Genomic DNA, 20,760 nt, shown 5'->3' with positions numbered 1-20,760 from the left:
ACATGGACATTAAATGATCCTTGACTGCTAGAATCGAGAGAGTCGCCCGTCCGTGTGGTGCACATTAGGCATATTCTCGTTCAAGCTATGTGTGCCTACAACACAGTCCGACGGGGTAACTTGGACTATCGGCTGTTTTGGGTGGGGTACCATACCAAAAAAGTCCCATTTGCTGCTAATTCGAAACGAGTAGCCCATGACGTGGGGCCACACGTTTTACTTTGTCAATATAGCGTTTGGGTCCTTATAACCATATGTCTCCGACCCCTATAACCGAAAATACAAAGTGTTGAGTGCGTCGTTAGCATTTCCTTCCTTCACCATCCCATATACCAAAAGAAATTCAACGACGTGCACTCCCCATCATTCGTGGTGGCATTTTCTGGGCAGATTATAGCGTCGGACATATGGTTAAGGACCACACATATATTGAAAATGGAAACCCGCTGTCGCCACTTCATGGGCTACTCGTTTCGATAGCTGGAGTATGTGCTCAAGACAGCGTGCTTGAACCTTAATTGGATATCTTAATTATGAGCACGAACATATCTAATAGTGAATAAAGGACTGTTAACATTACTCATAGCAAATAACCAGTCGTGGAGTATACAATTAAAAAATACCAAGCAGAACGTGTGGATCATTTTAGTTTTTATTTACAAAAAAATACGTTAGTACGCTACAATTTTCTGAGTAGATTATAATCTTCACATCGCAAAGATATATGTTAATTATGTATGTATTAAACAACAAAATAGTGTTGATAAAATCTACCCAACTTAAAATAATACAAAGTTAAAAACAAAATTCAACGTTCGGCACAATAATACATATAAGCATCTTCCGGAATAATAAAACTAATATAAAAGTAATGTGTTATGGTGTAAAACAGACTATAAACAAGTTCAAGAAAGACAACTCTGCAGTAACACATTACAGTCCAAGTAGAGATAAAAAGTAAGATAAACAGTTTAATGTTTGTTTTGTTTAACGACACCACTAGAGCACATTGATTAATTGATCATCGGCTATTGGATGTCAAACATTTGGTAATTCTGTCATATAGTCATCAGAGGAAACCTGATAAATTTTTCTATTTGCAGAAAAAGATCTTTTATACGCACTTTCCAACAGACAGAGAAGCACATACCACGGTCTTTGACCGGTTGTGGTGCACTGACTTGAACGAGGGAAAAACGAAACAATCAGTTTAAGAGAGACAACTCCGCAGTAAGCCATTACAGGCCAAGACGAGATAAAAAGTAAGATAAAAAAATGGAGTGGAAAAATAATGGAAAACTAAAATAACGGAACATTTTAAAATATTCATATCCTTTTGGTTGTTTACTTATATTTTAAATGCATGTGCAGACAGTTCATTTTAGTTATAATCAAGAATAACGAAAACTGAATTTATTAGAGTATTAATTTTGAAAGACACTGAAAGTTGTAAAAGGTGTATACAGACACACATCTGTTACTAATAGAGAAAACAAAACATAATAATGTAATAAATTAATATGAACCAAATAATAAAAAATAACAAAATCTGAGTCTGTTAGAGTATTAATTCTGAAGGGCATTGAAAGTTGTAAAAGGTACACAACATTTATATACCGACATAAAGCTGTTACTCATAGAGAAAACAAAACATAATAACATAATAAACTCACATGAACCAAATAACCAATTGTGTCCATAGTTTTAAAGCAAATACATCTAATGTTACATTTAATAGCTCTGGGAGGTTATTTGCCACTAAAATAGCCAACTTTTATTGAAATCCATTTTAAACTGAAATGAATCCAAAAAAAATATGTCTATAGATTTATTTTAAAAAAAACATAGGATGGTAAATAAGAAAATACTAGTATATGCATAATTGTAAAAAAGACAATCAAACGGTATATTTAATAACAATGGAGTGTAGTTTGTTACATAAACAGTCAACGTAGTTTTGTAATCCATTTTAAACTGAAATAAACCCAAATAACAAAGTATTTCTATAGATTTATTTAAAAAAAGCATAGGATGGTAAATATAAGTAATTAATAGTAATTACTAGAAAGTCTACATTACAGGAACATTCAGCTATCATTGTAACAAGCGACAAAAGTAGTAAACAAATTAATTTAATACAAACAAAGCAAAAATCCAACAACAAAAAACCGTAAGAAAACAAAACCATATGTGGATATGCAAACGACTATCAAAGTATCAAAGTACTGCCATCAACAGATTTGATCGGACCCGAGGACAGATGTCATAATGTAAAGGGACCTGTGATATGCCAGATGTAGAGCACAGGCTGGAATGGGAAAAGAAAATGAGTCCACCAAAAGTACTATATTCTGCCTTTACACTATTGTGGTCTATGCTCATTACAAACTGCATTAGTCCGGAGGGACGCAGCAAGTGTGGTTCTTATTACGTCCGGGTCTTGTTACATACCCTATATATAGCCTGTATTAAACACTTGTGGCACCATGTTTGAACCGTTTCTCAACCGAAATAGTGCAACAAATGGACACACAAACCAAAAATGTATAACCTACTGTACTCACAAAATCCTGATTGAATGACTCGCATCATTATTCACAAAATAAATCTTCAACGACAACCTTACAAAATATCCCCGCCAAGCAACTTGGCGTGCACGTTAAGAAAAGTATTGACTTAACGTGCCCCGTGCAATAAAACTACATGTATTCTGGAGGTCTATACGTGTATCTTTATACGTTATAGCTACAGTGAGCTCTGAATGGGTAGATTATAATATCTCATAAAACAAGATTTAAAAAAAGAAGTAAATGTATATATGCAAAACATTACAAAAGTATCAAAGTTCATCTCATCATAATGTGACAGCTCTTCAGATATTTGATTCTGGTTTAGCCGAATTCACAAGCGCTGGCTCAGTTTGAGCAGAACTGTAAGGGAGAGCACTCGTGGTCGGTTCCGGAAGTGATGGATCGTTGGTAATTTCGTCCTTGCTCTGTGTCAGCACCTTCTTGGTTGGAAAGAGGTCAATGTACGCTGGAGGAGCCTTGTCCGTCCTTCCATCTGAGATCACTGCCAGTGTGAGTGTACGGTTGGCGCTGCGACGCGAACGGTTCCGGCGATATCGGCAAAACAATGCAGTTATCAGTATGACGACGAAGAGAACCAGGACGATAGCACCAGTAACTGAACTGATTGTCGCAACGTGTCTGACCAGCAGGTCATCTGTGGAGAGATAGTAGAAGAGAGAATAGAAGGAATGATGAAGAGCGCTGCCATCTTCTGTAAGCTTGTGTGTGTGTGTGTGTGTGTGTGTGTGTGTGTGTGTGTGTGTGTGTGTGTGATTGTGTGTGTGTCAGTGCGTGTCTGTGTGTGTATCTTGTATCTGTGTATGCATGTGTGTGTATATATGTGTGTGTGTGCGTTGCATTTGTGTATGCCAGTGTGTATGTGCCTCTTTGTGTGTGTACTTGTGTGTGTGTGCGCGCGCGCGTGTGTGTATGTATGTGTGATCGTGTGTATCTTGTATGTGTGTATGCTTATGTGTGTGTACGTATGTGTGCATAAGTGTATCTGTCTATGCTTGTGTGTGTGTGTGTGTGTGTGTGTGTGTGTGTGTGTGTGATGTATTATTATTATTATTATTATAATGAGGATAAAGTAGAATATAGTCTATCGATTAGGAAAATATTGTACTTCTACACAACTCTAAACAAAAAACGAGAAACAATTACCCCCCTCCCCCGCTAGGTTTGGAACTGATCAATGCAAGCTCACCTAAATTTGGTAAGAAATAAATAAAAGAAGTACAAAAACAAATTAATGTTCATACGACACCTACCTTTAGTTCGACTGTCACTATCGGGTCCTGTAAAATGAAGGTTGAAGAGAAATATGTATATGACATTTCTATTGCAAGTCCTACCTTATGGCTCTGATTATCAAATACAAACGCATACACACATGCACATGAGAGAGAGAGAGAGAGAGAGAGAGAGAGAGAGAGAGAGAGAGAGAGAGAGAGAGAGAGAGAGAGAGAGACAGGCAGGCAGACAGACAGAGAGATAAAGACAGAGATAGAGATAGAGACAGACAGACAGACAGACAGGCTCTGATTATCAAATACAAACGCATACACACATGCACATGAGAGAGAGAGAGAGAGAGAGAGAGAGAGAGAGAGAGAGAGAGAGAGAGAGAGAGAGAGAGAGAGAGAGAGAGAGAGAGAGAGAGAGAGAGGGAGAGGGAGAGAGAGGGGGGGATAAAGGCAGACAAACAGACATAGAAAGAGCGAGAAAGACACAGAGACAGGCAGAGAGAGAGAGAGAGAGAGAGAGAGAGAGAGAGAGAGAGAGAGAGAGAGAGAGAGAGAGAGAGAGAGAGAGAGAGACAGGCAGGCAGACAGACAGAGAGAGAAAGACAGAGATAGAGATAGAGAGAGACAGACAGACAGGCTCTGATTATCAAATACAAACGCATACACACATGCACATGAGAGAGAGAGAGAGAGAGAGAGAGAGAGAGAGAGAGAGAGAGAGAGAGAGAGAGAGAGAGAGAGAGAGAGGGAGGGAGAGAGAGGGGGGATAAAGGCAGACAAACAGACATAGAAAGAGCGAGAAAGACACAGAGACAGGCAGAGAGAGAGAGAGAGAGAGAGAGAGAGAGAGAGAGAGAGAGAGAGAGACACACACACAGACAGACAGACAAAGATTGGGGGGAGGGAAGAGAAGAAAGAAAAAGACACTGGTAAAAGCCCACTCTGTTTTGTAGCGGATAGAGCATCTGTCCGCCTTATAGCCAACTGTTATAGGCCGCTCAGTTATGTAATATACAGTACGTGAGAGCGATCTCAAACTGACTCCATTGTAAGTGACCCAATGATACACAGTACGTGAGAGTGATCTCAAACTGACTTGATTGTAAGTGACCCAATGATAAACAGTACGTGAGAGCGATCTCAAACTGACTCCATTGTAAGTGACCCAATGATACACAGTACGTGAGAGCGATCTCAAACTGACTTGATTGTAAGTGACCATACACAGTACGTGAGTGCGATCTCAAACTGATTTAACTGTAGGAGGCCCAATGATACACAGTACGTGAGTGCGATCTCAAACTGACTTAACTGTAAGAGACCCAGTGATACACAGTACGTGAGTGCGATCTCAAACTGACTTAACTGTAAGTGACCCAATGATACTCAGTACGTGAGAGCGATCTCAAACTGACTTAACTGTAAGTGACCCAATGACACACAGTACGTGAGTGCGATCTCAAACTGACTTGATTGTACGTGACCCAATTATACACAGTACGTGATCGTAATCTAAAACTGATTTGACTGGCATATAGTTTTTGGTGTGTGTGTGTGTGGGTGGGGTGGGGTGGGGGGGGGGGGGGGGGGGGGGGGGGGGGGGGGGGGGGGGGGGGGGGGGTGGGTCAGGCAAACAAAAAAGAAGAAGACTTACTATCGTAATATTTGTCTTGGTAATACTTGATGCTGATTTGTGAAGTGAAGGGGTAAAAGCCATCTTTCCTGTACATTATTCTCATGGTACCCTCCGTACCGGTGTAACGCTCAGGGTTTCCATCACAGTGTCGCTTGATTGTTTTTGTACCTACAAATAGAAAGAAAAGAATAAAATAAAATATAAATAAACAAAAATAAAATAAAAAATAAAATAAAAAAGCAAAAGCATATATAGCCAGTGCCAGGTCTGTCCACATCTGCATGTAAGTCAAACGTTGCCAAGCCATGGGGCCTTAGAACCGCGTGGTTGTTGGACCGGTACGAATATGGTCAACTAACGATCGTTCTATGTTTGTGGAACGTAGTTGGTCTGATTGGTAGCGTTCCGGCCCAACAATTGCGGGCGATTGGGTGCCACAGGTTCGGGTCTCGGTAACGGCATGAGGAAATTTGTGAAGGCAATAAAGGATTTTAATATCCCCTGTGCCAGTGCGTCATTTGAATATATGTATGTTTAAGTCAAAACCCGACATACATACAATAGAGATATTCAAAATATAAAAATACATACATAGATTGACAGGCAGACACATAGTCATACTGACAGACAGACAGACAGACATACATATGTACATACATACATACATACATACATACATACATAGATTGACAGGCAGTCACGTAGTCATACAGACAGACATACAGACACATACATATGTACATACGTACATACATACATGGATACATACATTAAGCCTCTAAGCCAATCCATTTTTCAGTGGTTGGTTTGTTGTTATCCCTTTCCTAACAATTTTTTAAAAACAAATACATCGTATCCGGCTGTAAACAAAACATAGTACTAGCCAAATAAATTTAAAACAAGACCGAAAAACAGTTATATTTTGTATATCACAACGGTCAATTTAAAATCAATTTCGAATCCCTGGGGCAAAATTAGAAAATAACAATTTTTTAGTTTTAAAAAATTCCTGAGCCAGTGCGTTCATTCATTCTTAAATACATACATACATGGATTGACAGGCAGACACGTAATCATACTGACAGACAGACACACAGACAGACAGACACATACATATGTACATACATACATAGACTGACAGGCAGACACGTAGTCATACTGACAGACAGACACATACATATGTACATACATACATACATAGATTGACAGGCAGACACGTAGTCATACTGACAGACAGACAGACAGACAGACACATACATATGTACATACATACATACATACATACATACATAGATTGACAGGCAGACACGTAGTCATATTGACAGACAGAAAGACAGACAGACAGACACATACATATGTATATACGTACATAGATTGACAGGCAGACACGTAGTCATATTGACAGACAGAAAGACAGACAGACAGACACATACATATGTACATACATACATAGATTGACAGGCAGACACGTGGTCATACTGACAGACAGACAGACAGACAAACAGACAGACAGACAGACACATACATATGTACATAGCTCAGAGCTTATCGTGGTTAGTCTTGCAATTTGCGGGCGAATCGGTGCCACAGGTTCGAGTCCCAGCAACGGCATGGGACAATTTTTGAGGCCAGAAAGGATTTAATTATCCCCTGCGCCAGTGCGTTAATGTCTATGTATGTAATAGTCAACCTCGACATACATACAATATATAGATATTCATACATCAATACATACTAGCCAGTGCCAGGTCTGCCCACTGTTTCATGCACGTAAGCGGGATCGACCGCGTAGATTGTAGGCCCCATGCATATGGTTGAGTTAAAGAAACTTCCTTTTATGGAAGCTTCGATAGCTCAGAGCGTATCGTGGTTAGTCTTGCAATTTGCGGGCGAATCGGTGCCACATGTTCGAGTCCCAGCAACGGCATGGGACAATTTGTGAGGCCAGAAAGGATTTAATTATCCCCTGCGCCAGTGCGTTAATGTCTATGTATGTAATAGTCAACCTCGACATACATACAATATATAGATATTCATACATCAATACATACATACATGGATTGACAGGCAGACACGTAGTCATACTGACAGACAGACACACAGACAGACAGACACATACATATGTACATACATACATAGACTGACAGGCAGACACGTAGTCATACTGACAGACATACACATACATATGTACATACATACATACATACATAGATTGACAGGCAGACACGTAGTCATACTGACAGACAGACAGACAGACACATACATATGTACATACATACATACATACATACATACATAGATTGACAGGCAGACACGTAGTCATATTGACAGACAGAAAGACAGACAGACAGACACATACATATGTACATACATACATAGATTGACAGGCAGACACGTAGTCATATTGACAGACAGAAAGACAGACAGACAGACACATACATATGTACATACATACATAGATTGACAGGCAGACACGTGGTCATACTGACAGACAGACAGACAGACAAACAGACAGACAGACAGACACATACATATGTACATAGCTCAGAGCGTATCGTGGTTAGTCTTGCAATTTGCGGGCGAATCGGTGCCACAGGTTCGAGTCCCAGCAACGGCATGGGACAATTTTTGAGGCCAGAAAGGACTTATTTATCCCCTGCGCCAGTGCGTTAATATCTATGTATGTAATAGTCAACCTCGACATACATACAATATATAGATATTCATACATCAATACATACTAGCCAGTGCCAGGTCTGTCCACTGTTTGTAGGCCCCATGCATATGGTTGAGTTAAAGAGCTTCCTTTTTATGGAAGCTTCGATAGCTCAGAGCGTATCGTGGTTAGTCTTGCAATTTGCGGGCGAATCGGTGCCACAGGTTCGAGTCCCAGCGACCACCTCCCCATTCTAACCAGCTATAACGGCATGGGACAATTTGTGAGGCCAGAAAGGATTTAATTATCCCCTGCGCCAGTGCGTTAATATCTATGTATGTAATAGTCAACCTCGACATACATACAATATATAGATATTCATACATCAATACATACTAGCCAGTGCCAGGTCTGCCCACTGTTTCATGCACGTAAGCGGGATCGACCGCGTAGATTGTAGGCCCCATGCATATTGTTGAGTTAAAGAGCTTCCTTTTTATGGAAGCTTCGATAGCTCAGAGCGTATCGTGGTTAGTCTTGCAATTTGCGGGCGAATCGGTGCCACAAGTTCGAGTCCCAGCAACGGCATGGGACAATTTGTGAGGCCAGAAAGGATTTAATTATCCCCTGCGCCAGTGCGTTAATATCTATGTATGTAATAGTCAACCTCGACATACATACAATATATAGATATTCATACATCAATACATACATACATACATACATACATAGATTGACAGGCAGACACGTAGTCATACTGACAGACAGACAGACATACACATACATATGTACATACATACATACATACATACATAGATTGACAGGCAGACACGTAGTCATACTGATAGACAGACAGACAGACAGACAGATAGATAGATAGATAGATAGATAGACAGACAGACAGACATATAGATATATAGGTCGATGGATGGATGGATGGATGGGTGGATGGATGGACGGACAGATAGACAGAGAGACAGGCAGATACATGTATATATACATACATACATAGATAGACAGACAAACACGTAGTCATACTGACAGACAGACAGACAGACAGAAAGACAGACAGACAGATACATAGATACATACATACATACATACATACACACATACACACATAGATTGACAGACAAACACGTAGTCATACTGACAGGCAGAAAGACAGACATACAGACAGAAAGACAAACAGACAGACAGATAGAAACATTTGATTTCTTGATTGACTGATTGATTGACATACAGACTCGAAGTCATACGGGCAGACAGACAGAAAGACAGACAGACAGATAGATAAATATATAAAGAGACAGATAGATTGATTGTCAGACAGACAGATATACAGATAAAGAACGAGAAAAGGAGAAATATTGAAAGGAGGTAGAGAAAAGAGAGAGAAAGAGAAAAGAGAGAGAAAGGACGAAGGAAAAAGATAGAGAAGTGAGAGTGAAGGAAAGAGAAAAAGACATAGATAGATAGACAGATATGTAGATAGATAGATAGATAGATAGATAGATAGGTAGATAGGTAGGTAGGTACGTAGGTAGGTACGTAGGTATATAGGTAGATAGATAGATAGGTAGATAGGCAGACAGGTAGAGTGTGAGAGATATACATTGGGACAAGGATAGAGAGACATATCGTGAATCTATGAGACGCTAAACAACTATACACACGCACACACGCGCGTACACACACGCGCACACGCACGTACACACGCACATACGCGCACACGCACGTACACACGCATACATTCACATACCGTCTGTAATAAGTAGTTGTTGGTCGTTACAGTCCAGGTCGTAACCGGAAACGGATCTGATTTCCAGGTGAATGGGGCCGAACCAGAATGGTCTGATGACCCAGAGACAATGCGATCTGGAATTGAACATTCACAAGGCATTTATGACTATCGGTGGCGTCGTGGTTAAGCCATAGGACATAAGGCTGGTAGGTACTGAGTTCGCAGCCCGGTACCGGCTCTCACCCACAGCGAGTTTTAACGACTCAACGGGCAGGTTTAAGACCACTGCACCCTCTTTTCTCTCACTAACCACTAACAATTAACAACTAACCCACTGTCCTGGACAGGCAGCCCAGACAGCTAGCTGGAACGGGAAAACTTACTTGAAGGAATCTTGAACACCCGGTGTGTAGATGTAGCCCGGTACTTCGAATGCGATCAAGGAAGTATTTCCGCATAGAGCGAAATGATCTGCTGGCGGCATAGTGAATTCAGGCCATGTTGTGGTAATGAATTCAGGCCATGTTGTGGTAATCCATTTAGGCCAGGCCGTTGTTGTAGTTGTAGGTCTAGCTGTTGTTGTAGTCAATAGCGGATCGTCTGGTAAACAAAAACAATATTTATGTAACTAAATATATTGAGAAATGATTTACCAAGATCTCCAGTATTATATATTTTCCTTTTCTCTCTCGCTTTTTTTTTTTTTTTTTTTGTCTTTTCCATTATATTCGCTGTTACTTGTTATGTAGTTAAATTTCTCTATATTAGTGATAATATTTTATGTCATATAAAATTGATAGTAATTTTATTATAATTATGTTTTGCTAACAATGCCCGTAGCTTTTTTCACTATGCCTCCGGACCCCCGCCCCACACTAATGTCATGACAACGCTATACGAATTGTAATATAAAGTTTTATAAGCACGGGCCCTGGTATTTCCAATATGAGTCAAGACAGTTTGCGGATAATTTAGTTTTTTCATACTCCGATGAACGTAAAATAAATAACAGACTATACTTATAATTAAATTTGAATCATACTTGCTAATAATAACACAACAAGTTCACTCTTTATTTTGAACTATTTTTGGTACATAAACAATAACGCTGAATAATACAACTTGCCCATATAAAATGACGTCATTATTCCTGTCGACGTAATTTTTACGTTCATCGAGAGCTGACCGAAATCTCGACCAATGGGATGCCGTTATATTAAAATGAATGTAACGGAAATTTAATTATGTAGTATTGTAATGGCCACTCCTTGATTGTCCATTTAATTAATTAAATTTGCAGCTTAGTGATCAATGAGAGTAATGTATGGGTACTAATCACTTTACTTTCTAATCACAAGATTAGAAAACACAGGAGTTATGAAACTGTATATTTAGCAACAGGGACTTTTAATTGTTATTTCAGTCACTGGGCATGTTTAAGAGGTTTAATGAATAGTAGACATTAATACTTATATTATTGTAAAGCTTTGCACACATTCCTTTCACAAAACCAGATAGGTGAAATGTTGCTTTCACGGCAAAACATCAATTGCAAAATCCGACATTGCTACTTTAACTGGGAAACATATGATGTCAAAATGACGTCAATAGTCGGGTTCAAAGTTACGCTCTTACAAGTTAAAACGAAAATATTGTTTATTTCAATAAATGTTCAGTTTAATATTATTAGATATATTTATAATGTTTGCAAAGCTATAATTTATTATCCCAGTTTATAAACTGGAATTAATTACAGCCAGTTTTAGCTGTTATTACAACTATTAGTGTAAAAATGGTGTCATTGTTTTGTCGGTGTTTATACCTAATCGTTCACCGAATAATTTTACTGAGTATTATTTTAATGCCATTATCTATGTGCAAATTAATGATAATTCTATAAAGTGTACAGTTGTTAATTGCTACATACTCTTTTGTCCCACCTCAAAAATGCAGGGTCCCACGTTAATGTTCCACTTTTAGTTCCGAGTAAGATTGACCCGTCATCGAAATTGTACCGGTGGGACACCGCGATTAATGTTATCGTACATAATTATTCGAATCTTCACTGCGAATTACCTGTATCAACGATAGCTTTCAAGTTTCCTACCCCTTTCAAATGTTGTTAATATCTTCAGTTGGCCTTCTGATTCTCTTCCCGCAACCTTGTATCACGCCATTTTAGCTACAAAAACCATTACAGCTGCCCCACGCTAGGAGCGTTCTGATTGGTTAATCCCTTGGCCGTGTCCCACCGGCTAGGGTATAAAAAGAAGCAAAGTTCAATGGCGGACAACAGAACTAGCGAACAAACAAATAAACCAGGCAACCAAAAAACTTTTAGCGTTAAGTCGGTTCCTACAATTAATCAAAACTGCTCCTATGCAGAAAAACTAAAAACCAACTCACCGTCAGAAGTTAGTGAACTCAAATCCATCATTCAAACTCTAGTACAGGAGATACCAACGTTTAAAGCTAGCCTAATTACCCCCCAAAATTAACCTAATTAAATCTAAAAATAACTAAAAACGTAAAAAACATCGGGCCAGCGTCATGGGAGACACGTCTCCATACGCCCCCGCTAATAATTCAAACATAGGAAATAAGTGCCTTAGCGTTCTCCAGTGGAAAGCTAAAGGCCTCCATTCAATGGGACATGGTGCCGAACTCATTCAACTCATTAGCACTAGCAACATCAAGCCAGATATAATTTGCCTGCAAGAAACTTGGCTAGGAATCGGCACTAAAGATAAAAAAACAAAAAACTAAAGTATTTAAAATTCCAGGATATACAAGTTATTATAAAAATAGAGAAAATAGTACCAGAGGTGGAATAGCCACTCTAATTAAAAATACCATACCGCATACCGAAATTAAATATGATTCTATTAATAAAAACTTAGAAGTCCTATGACTTACTATACAAAACGATAAAATGCCTATTGATATCATCAATGTTTATAGCCCACCGGGAACAGCCCATAATCAACTAACGTTAAGAGATTACAATAAACTCATAAACTCAAACAATAACTTAATTCTTGTAGGAGATTTTAATTGTCATAGCACACTGTGGGGAGGTCTGCACTCCGACGCACAGGGAGACATACTAGAGGAATTCATCAATACACACAATCTAGTATGTCTCAACGATGGCAGTACTACTTTTATACATGACTATCTGGGCACATCCGCCATCGACCTAACTATCACCTCTAACAACATAGGTGCAAACGCCCAATGGGAGGTGTTAGAAGCTCTCAATAGCGACCACCTCCCCATTCTAACCAGCTATAAATGTAATACTACTTATATAGAAGAAGAAAAATTTATACCTAAATTTAAATTTAATAAAGCTAACTGGGCTGGCTTTACAAGCGACTGTAGCAAAATTAAGTTAGAAAATAGCCTAAACATTGACGACGCCACTAATAAACTTACTAATAAAATAATAGAAATAGCTGAAAAGAATATTCCTAAAACTAAACCCTTCAATAAAAATAGACCAGTTAACTGGTGGACGGACGAAATTAAATCCAAATGCGGCTTTAGGAACAGGATGCGTAAACTTTATAAAAAAAACCCAGGGAAACAAGACTATCACACTAAATATAAAATAGCCAAAAACGAAGTAGGTAAGCTTATCATCAATGCTAAACAAGCCAGCTGGAATACATTTTGCGGTGAAATTAACAATAGAACATCTATTAGAGAAATGTGGAAAAAAATTAAGGCTATTCAAGGACAACGCGCTAATTCCACAGTCCTTCAAAAACATAAAACAGCAACTACTAATAAACAAAAGGCCGACCTTCTCAGTAAAACTTTCAGTAAAAACAGTAGCAACGGAAATTTTCCTAAACAATTTTTTGAGAAACTTAAGAAAGATAACTCTCTACCAACTAATGATACTAAAACAACAAATCACCCAACTACTGATAATTTAGAATTTAATAAACCGATAACAATGTTAGAATTAAAAACAGCTCTTAAAAAAGTACTGCCACCGGGCCTGATCAAATAAGTTACACATTACTCAAGCACATGCCGGATGTAGCCCTAAAGGTAGTGTTATCGCTCTTTAACCGAATCTGGAGGGAGGGTCAAATGCCCACTGCGTGGAAACATGCAGAATGCTTTAGTCTCCCTAAAGCGGGAAAAGACCATTCCCTCCCAGGGAGTTATAGACCGATAACACTCACGTCCCACATGTGCAAAACCTTAGAAACTATTATCAATAAACGACTCAACAATTACCTACTCGAAAATAACCTAATAACTAATGTACAGAGCGGATTTAGAACTAAACATTCAACAATAGATCAAATAGTTAGATTACAAAATAGTATTAATGATGCATTTCGAAAATCTCATAAGGTTTTAACAATATTCATAGATATTGAAAAAGCTTTTGATATGGTATGGCGTCAAGGTTTACTAAATAAACTACAGAGTAACGGTATTAAAGGTAATATGTTTAATTTTATCAACAATTTCATCCATAATAGATCAATCTCAGTTAGAGTGAATGGTCACTATTCAGATAGAACCGAAATAATTAATGGCATACCACAAGGTTCGGTCCTCTCACCAACCTTATTCAACATTTTTATTAATGACATAACTAAATCACTTAATGCTAAAGGAAAAACAAAAACGACCACGCCATTAAACACAGCACTATTTGCCGATGATTGCGCCATCTGGCGCACAGGCAACACAACCACTAATTTATTTCACCTAATGCAAGCTGATATGAATAGACTTAACAAATGGGCCCTGGACTGGGGCATTAAACTATCAGAAACTAAAACTGTCTATATGCTTTTTAATAAAGTCAATAAATCAGATAATCACCAACTTAAATCAGGTGATAAAATAATTCCAAGAGTCCAAAAATTTTTTAATTTCTAGGTGTAACTTTTGACTCAAAATTAACCTTTAGTGACCATATCAATGACATAGTCAGGAACTCAAAAAATACTCTAAACTTGTTAAGAGCCATCTCAGGTACCAGTTGGGGAGCGCAAACAGAGGCAATGCTTATGGTTTACAAAGCATGCATACTCCCCAGAATCGATTATGGAGCCCAAGCCTACAGTTGCGCCGCCCCCAAACTGTTACATAAATTAGATGTTATTCAAAACCAAGCTCTTAGAATCATAGCTAAAGTTCCATCAAATACCAGCGGACAGAGCTTAGAAGTTGAGTTTAACATTATGCCACTGAAATATCGTCGCAATCTTCAACATCTTAATTATTTTTTAAAAATCCACTCTCTTAAACTAGATCACCCAGTTCAGGAACTCACTCCTATCATAGCTAAACCAGGACTAGTATTCAAAACCAATCAAAATCTTAATGATTCTTTCGCCACTAAAGCTAGTAAAATAGAAATAGAAGTAGGTATAGATAACACGCCGGTGGCACTATATCATATCAATCAGCCAGTCGAGTGCCACACACCATATCTAATTAAACAAGCTACGGATTCAACTCCATTTCCACCATTTAAGAAAATCCTGTTCGAAGCCGCAGCCAACGAAAATTACCCTGAGCACATCCATATCTACACGGATGGCTAAAAAAATCCAGATAACGGTAGGGTTGGCTTCGCAGTAGTTGAAGAAAAAATATCTAAAAACTCTAAATTAGTTAAATACGCCAGGCTGTCAGATAACCTATCAGTCTATACAGCAGAACTGACAGCCATCTATGAAGCCCTAATCTGGATTAAAACTAAACAATACTCTAAAAGCGTTATTTTTTTCAGATAGTCTTAGCTCTATCCAATCACTTCAAACTAATAAATCTACCAGGCCAGATATCCTCGCAGCCATCCACAATAAACTTCATGAACTAAACCAGCTTAATTTAATTATAGTATTCGAATGGGTCCCAGCTCACGTAGGTATAATTGGCAATGAAATGGCCGACTATGGAGCCAAAACTGCACTTTCAATCACTAGCAAAATTACAGCACTACCTTTAGGAATATCAGAACTAATGTCAAAAGCAAGAAAACACTACATTAATCAATGACAGGCCAACTGGGACCTAACAACCAATACATGGCACTATAACATCATACCACTAGTCAACTCTATTCGACCTAAACACTTAAACACTTATGTGGATAAAATAATTACTAAATTGCGCATAGGTAAATCTTCGCAGCTCAACAGCTGCTCTTTCACCAATAAAAACCCCGAATGTGAGTGTGACACCCGGGAAGACATGAAACACTATCTCCTGGATTGCACGCTACACAACAGCCAGAGAAAACTAATGATAGAATCAATAACCGAAGCCAACCACAATAAACCAATTATACCTAACTTTTTACTTAACCCTGATAAATATCTAAAACATAAAACCTTCAAAGCAGTATATCAATTCGTCCAGACCACCAAACCAAAACTATAAGTGCCACGTACTGCCCGCCTTGCCAGCGTTCGGTCGACGCGGACCACCAACCCGACTGATCGCAGGCAGAATGGGAAACCGTAGCACACACAACGGGCTCCTGACAGTCATAAAGTTAAAAACTAAAAATTAGAAAATGATCGCAACCACCCGCCTGTACGTCTCCCGGAGGGAAGAGCGACCTTCTGCACTCGACCGACATGCACTCCAATCCGGGGGATCAACGGAGGGAAGGTGCCGATCTATAATTAAGATAAGTAATTAATACGTTGCTTAACTCGTGACACCCGTGACTCCCTGGATGGAACATCCACCCTACGCACTCGAACAGACCACTCGGGGAGAGAACGGTGAAACGACAAAAGTAAAAGCATATACCTAGCCAAATTAGCTGGCACAAATTCAGCAATAAATTAACAATTACTCAAAACCACCCGCCTGTACATCTCTCGGACGGAAGAGCGACCTTAAGCACTCGACCAAACAAGCACTCCAACCCGGGGATCAACGGCGGGATGGTAGCGAATGATTTAATAACCGCTAGATATGACAATGCTTGAATCGTGACATATGTAACCCCCCTGGTGGAACATCCACCCTACGCACTCGAACAGACCACGTATTCCAACCCGGGGGGAGAACGGTGAAACGACAAAAGTAAAAGCATATACTTCACCAAATTAGCTGGCATAAATTTAGCAATAAAAATTAACAATTACTCAAAACCACCCGCCTGTACATTCCTTGGATGGAAGAGCGACCTTAAGCACTCGACCAGGCACTCCAACCTGGGGATTAACGGCGGGACGGTAGCGAGTGATTAATAACCACTAGATATGCCAATGCCATCCAGACCTAACCACGAACCATATTATTATACTGTAAATATGTTCATGTTCTGAAGCTCGTGATTGACAACTGGCATACACCACCCGCTAACGACACATTAGTTGGTTGGTTGTTGTTTTTTTTTTTTTTTGTTTTTTTTTTTTTTTTTGGGGGGGGGGGGGGTGGGGGTGGGGGTGTTTCTTTTCTTTTCGTTCTCACTAAGACAGGATCGAAGTCGCAGTAACCCAATTGGCTAATTAACCAGCCAATCAACATCGTTAGATAATCAACCAAGATAGGACACCACTAATTATCGCCTATTTTTTGCAGCACTCTCATTGGTCCAATCCAGCCAATCACGGATCAAGAACCCCACTACACCTAACTGTAAATAAACTGCACGAATTTGTCTTTGCACCCGCACCATTTTTTATTATTATTTTATTTTTTATTTATTACTGATGCATTCCATCCTAGCTAACTAAGGTAAGTCAACTAGGGTTCCAGAAGCAAAGACATGCAGGAAAACCGATACCCAACTATCCATATAGCCTGAAGACAAACCAAGTAAGCCTACTAAAAACCTATATTTAGGGGGCGGGAATCAAAATTCTTCAAACTAAGTACCTAGATTGGTGCATATATGTATACAATTGCTACTTGCCACCGTTAGTTTCGTTTTATTGCATTAGTAATAAAGTTAAGTATGCCAAGCACTAGGCTTTTAAACCAATACCTACACTATAAGGGTTTAACCCTTCAAATTAGATAGCTAGGCTAGTTTAACTCCCCCTCCGTCTTTGTATTCAACGCTATACAAGGACGGAGGGGGATGGACGGTCATGAATGACCGTTGAACTCACTAGAATAGGGACTTAAGACAATAGGTACAACCTTAACACAAAACTAGAATTCACACACAGTCTACACGCTCACTGCATCAGTGCACAGGGTGCATTGACTAATGATAACAATGCACCCGCCCCCATTTAATGGCCCAGCACGTACTCTAATAAGGAACCGGACAAAAGAATATCGTTCCGAGTACACAATGGCAATGCACCCGGGGGAAGCTGAACAAAAGAATATCGGACTCCCCCACCCAAACCCCCAATACTTGCTGCTGGTAATAACTTGGTACTTGGTGATGCCTCGACCAGAAGCGGTCAGGTCCTTTATAAGGGCCCTATGGGCAACCTAGGGAGACACCACAGCATCGTAAAGGTCTAAAATTAACGAGCTACTCTCGATTCACTAATATCAAAACCTATATTAGCTCAGCCATTTACCTTTCGACCGACCGTTCAAAATTGCGCCAAGTTCCCTCAATCAAAATTGCGCACCCTTTTCTCTTTGGCATTTAACTGCTCCATTCAAATTCCATAGCACCACCACCAACCCCACCCGCCTGCTACCGATTTGATCGGGCTGCTGGTGCTCCCTTGCACCTGCCAGTGCAGGCGGTCCCTCCTCTCCCCTCCCCCCACCTTTCCTGTCCAGCTTGTTCTGAATGTGCACGTAAAACCCTATGACATGACATGACATAATGGCGGACACTCTCAAACTGACAGTCATACTGTACGTATCAAAAGGAAAAACAAAATAACCCAACCAATAAAATTTACCCTTGTCCTATTCCAGTGCCTTACATGACATTTTAAAATATTTTTGGCTACCTAACAATTCTAAATATTAAATAAATAAACTACTATTTATTTCTTTGGAAATATAATAATTTACATTACACATTTTTATATAAAAATATATTTTTCTATAATAATAATAATATTATTATTATTTTAGTGACATTTTATAGATTTGCAACTACTAATACTTATTACTTATTAGCTCAGAATTATTCAGGCCATCAGCTATTAGTAATACACTTGTGCTTCTTTACTATTTCAAGTCATCCTTCACTACAGTCCTATTAGTTCTCAAAACTTATTAAAGTACCTTGGATGTCACCATGATGGATTCAATGTATCACTTAACTTGTTTTGTTTATTAATAAACTTTGAATGAATTTTACTCTGGAGTTGTTATCGAGTTTGAGTACAACGGTACTTGAACTGAAGGGTCACCCAAGGGCCGTTACAATATTGTCTAGCTATTGATGCGCGTTCGGTCTGGGATCGATCCCGACGGTGGGCCCATCGGGCCCGTCGGTGGGCCCATCGGGCTATTTCTCGTTCCAGCCAGTGCACCATGACTAGTACATCAAACGCCGTGGTACGTGTTATCCTGTCTATGGGATGGTACATATAAAAGATGCCTTGTTACAAATGGAAAAAATGAAGCGGGTTTCCTCTCTAAGACTATGTGTCAAAATTACCAAATGTTTGACATCAAATAGCCGATGATTAATATATCACTGTGCTTTAGTGGTGTCGTTAAACAGAAAATACTTTAACTTTAGACATGACCTACTTTTGTCTTGGTAATATTTGATCTTGATTGGCATCATGAACCCTTTTCTCTGGACCTTGGACTTCAAAAGGACAGTCATGGAACCACTGTATCCTGTAAACGAGATGCGGCGCCGCCACCCCATCCATCCTGGCTGACCTTCACAGAACGATCTCAACTCGGCGTTTCCTTGGAATACAGAAGAAAAGAATGCCTTATTAAAGGGACAGACCCTAGTTTTAAAACACTAAGACACAGTTTCCACTATTAGAACCGTTTATGATCACAGAAGTCAAACATTATTTATATTTTATTGTTTAGATTAGCCATTTCCGTACAACCGAAGTTGTTCTGATCATCCTGGTGTTTCTAATACCACAAAATGCATTTTGCATATTTTTAAAAACGCACGTCCGTCAGAGAATTAACGGCTTTGGAGTCGCGTTTTAGTCAATTTTTAAGTTTATTTCAACGTCACAAACCCTTGGTTCTCTCTGTTGTATCGAAATATGTTACAGGTTTGTAAATTAGCCAAACCTAGTGTCCATTTTTACGGGTTGAAACTAGGGTCTAGGTGACAAATATGCCTTAGTGTTTAAAAACCAGGGTCTGTCCCTTTAAAAGGGGTATTATAAAGATGAATAATTTTATTTATTTATTTATTTATTTGATTGATTGATTGATTGATTGATTGATTGATTGATTGATTGATTGATTGATTGATTGATTGATTGAACATTAAGTGTCATCTCCGTCCTTCTGTCTATCTGTCTGTTTGTCTGTCTGTTTGCCCGTCTATCCCAGATATAGTTTTCCAGACAGTTTTTGCAGTGCCTCAATATACTGAGCTGCAATTTTGTATATAGCTTTATCATGTTGCGGTAAAGTTACGGATCAAGTTTGACGTTCAAGGTGAATTACTCCTGTTTGACAGTCATGGCCCTTGATGTTAGGAAATATGAACATTTGTTTTCCAGACTTTCTTTTCGCAATGCCTCAATATACTGAGATGGAATTGTGTGTATAGTTTGACTGTTACAGATCATGCTGGACTTCCATGGCGGTTTATCAATTTGGCCCTTGAACTTGAGTCGGTATAAAACCTTTCGGCTGGTAGGGAATATGTATTGATTAAGCAGTACTCTCGAAATACTTATTTATTTATTTATTATTATTATTATTATTATTATTATTATTATATATGTATGTATGTCTATATATATGTATGTATATATCATATAATATCT

At 39.0% G+C, this 20,760-nt stretch overlaps 1 protein-coding gene across 1 annotated transcript in view; it reads right to left on the bottom strand.

Annotated features, from left to right (window-relative positions):
• Nucleotides 1–638: 638 nt before the first annotated feature.
• LOC121377041 overlaps nt 639–20,760 on the bottom strand; it is a 35,167-nt gene continuing 15,045 nt past the window's right edge. Inside the window, exons 4-9 of the mRNA XM_041504892.1 lie at nt 19,535–19,702; nt 10,237–10,453; nt 9,872–9,987; nt 5,472–5,621; nt 3,842–3,868; nt 639–3,225 (exon numbers count right to left, since the gene is read on the bottom strand). Coding sequence (XP_041360826.1) covers nt 2,873–3,225; nt 3,842–3,868; nt 5,472–5,621; nt 9,872–9,987; nt 10,237–10,453; nt 19,535–19,702 — 1,031 coding nt within the window. The 3' untranslated portion in view covers nt 639–2,872. The remainder of the gene's footprint in view (nt 3,226–3,841; nt 3,869–5,471; nt 5,622–9,871; nt 9,988–10,236; nt 10,454–19,534; nt 19,703–20,760) is intronic.

The sequence above is a fragment of the Gigantopelta aegis genome, chromosome 7, assembly GCF_016097555.1.
Source record: "Gigantopelta aegis isolate Gae_Host chromosome 7, Gae_host_genome, whole genome shotgun sequence".
NCBI lineage: Eukaryota > Metazoa > Mollusca > Gastropoda > Neomphalida > Peltospiridae > Gigantopelta > Gigantopelta aegis.
Note: the sequence above shows the minus strand (reverse complement) of the source record. Positions and strands in the feature narration are given on the sequence as shown.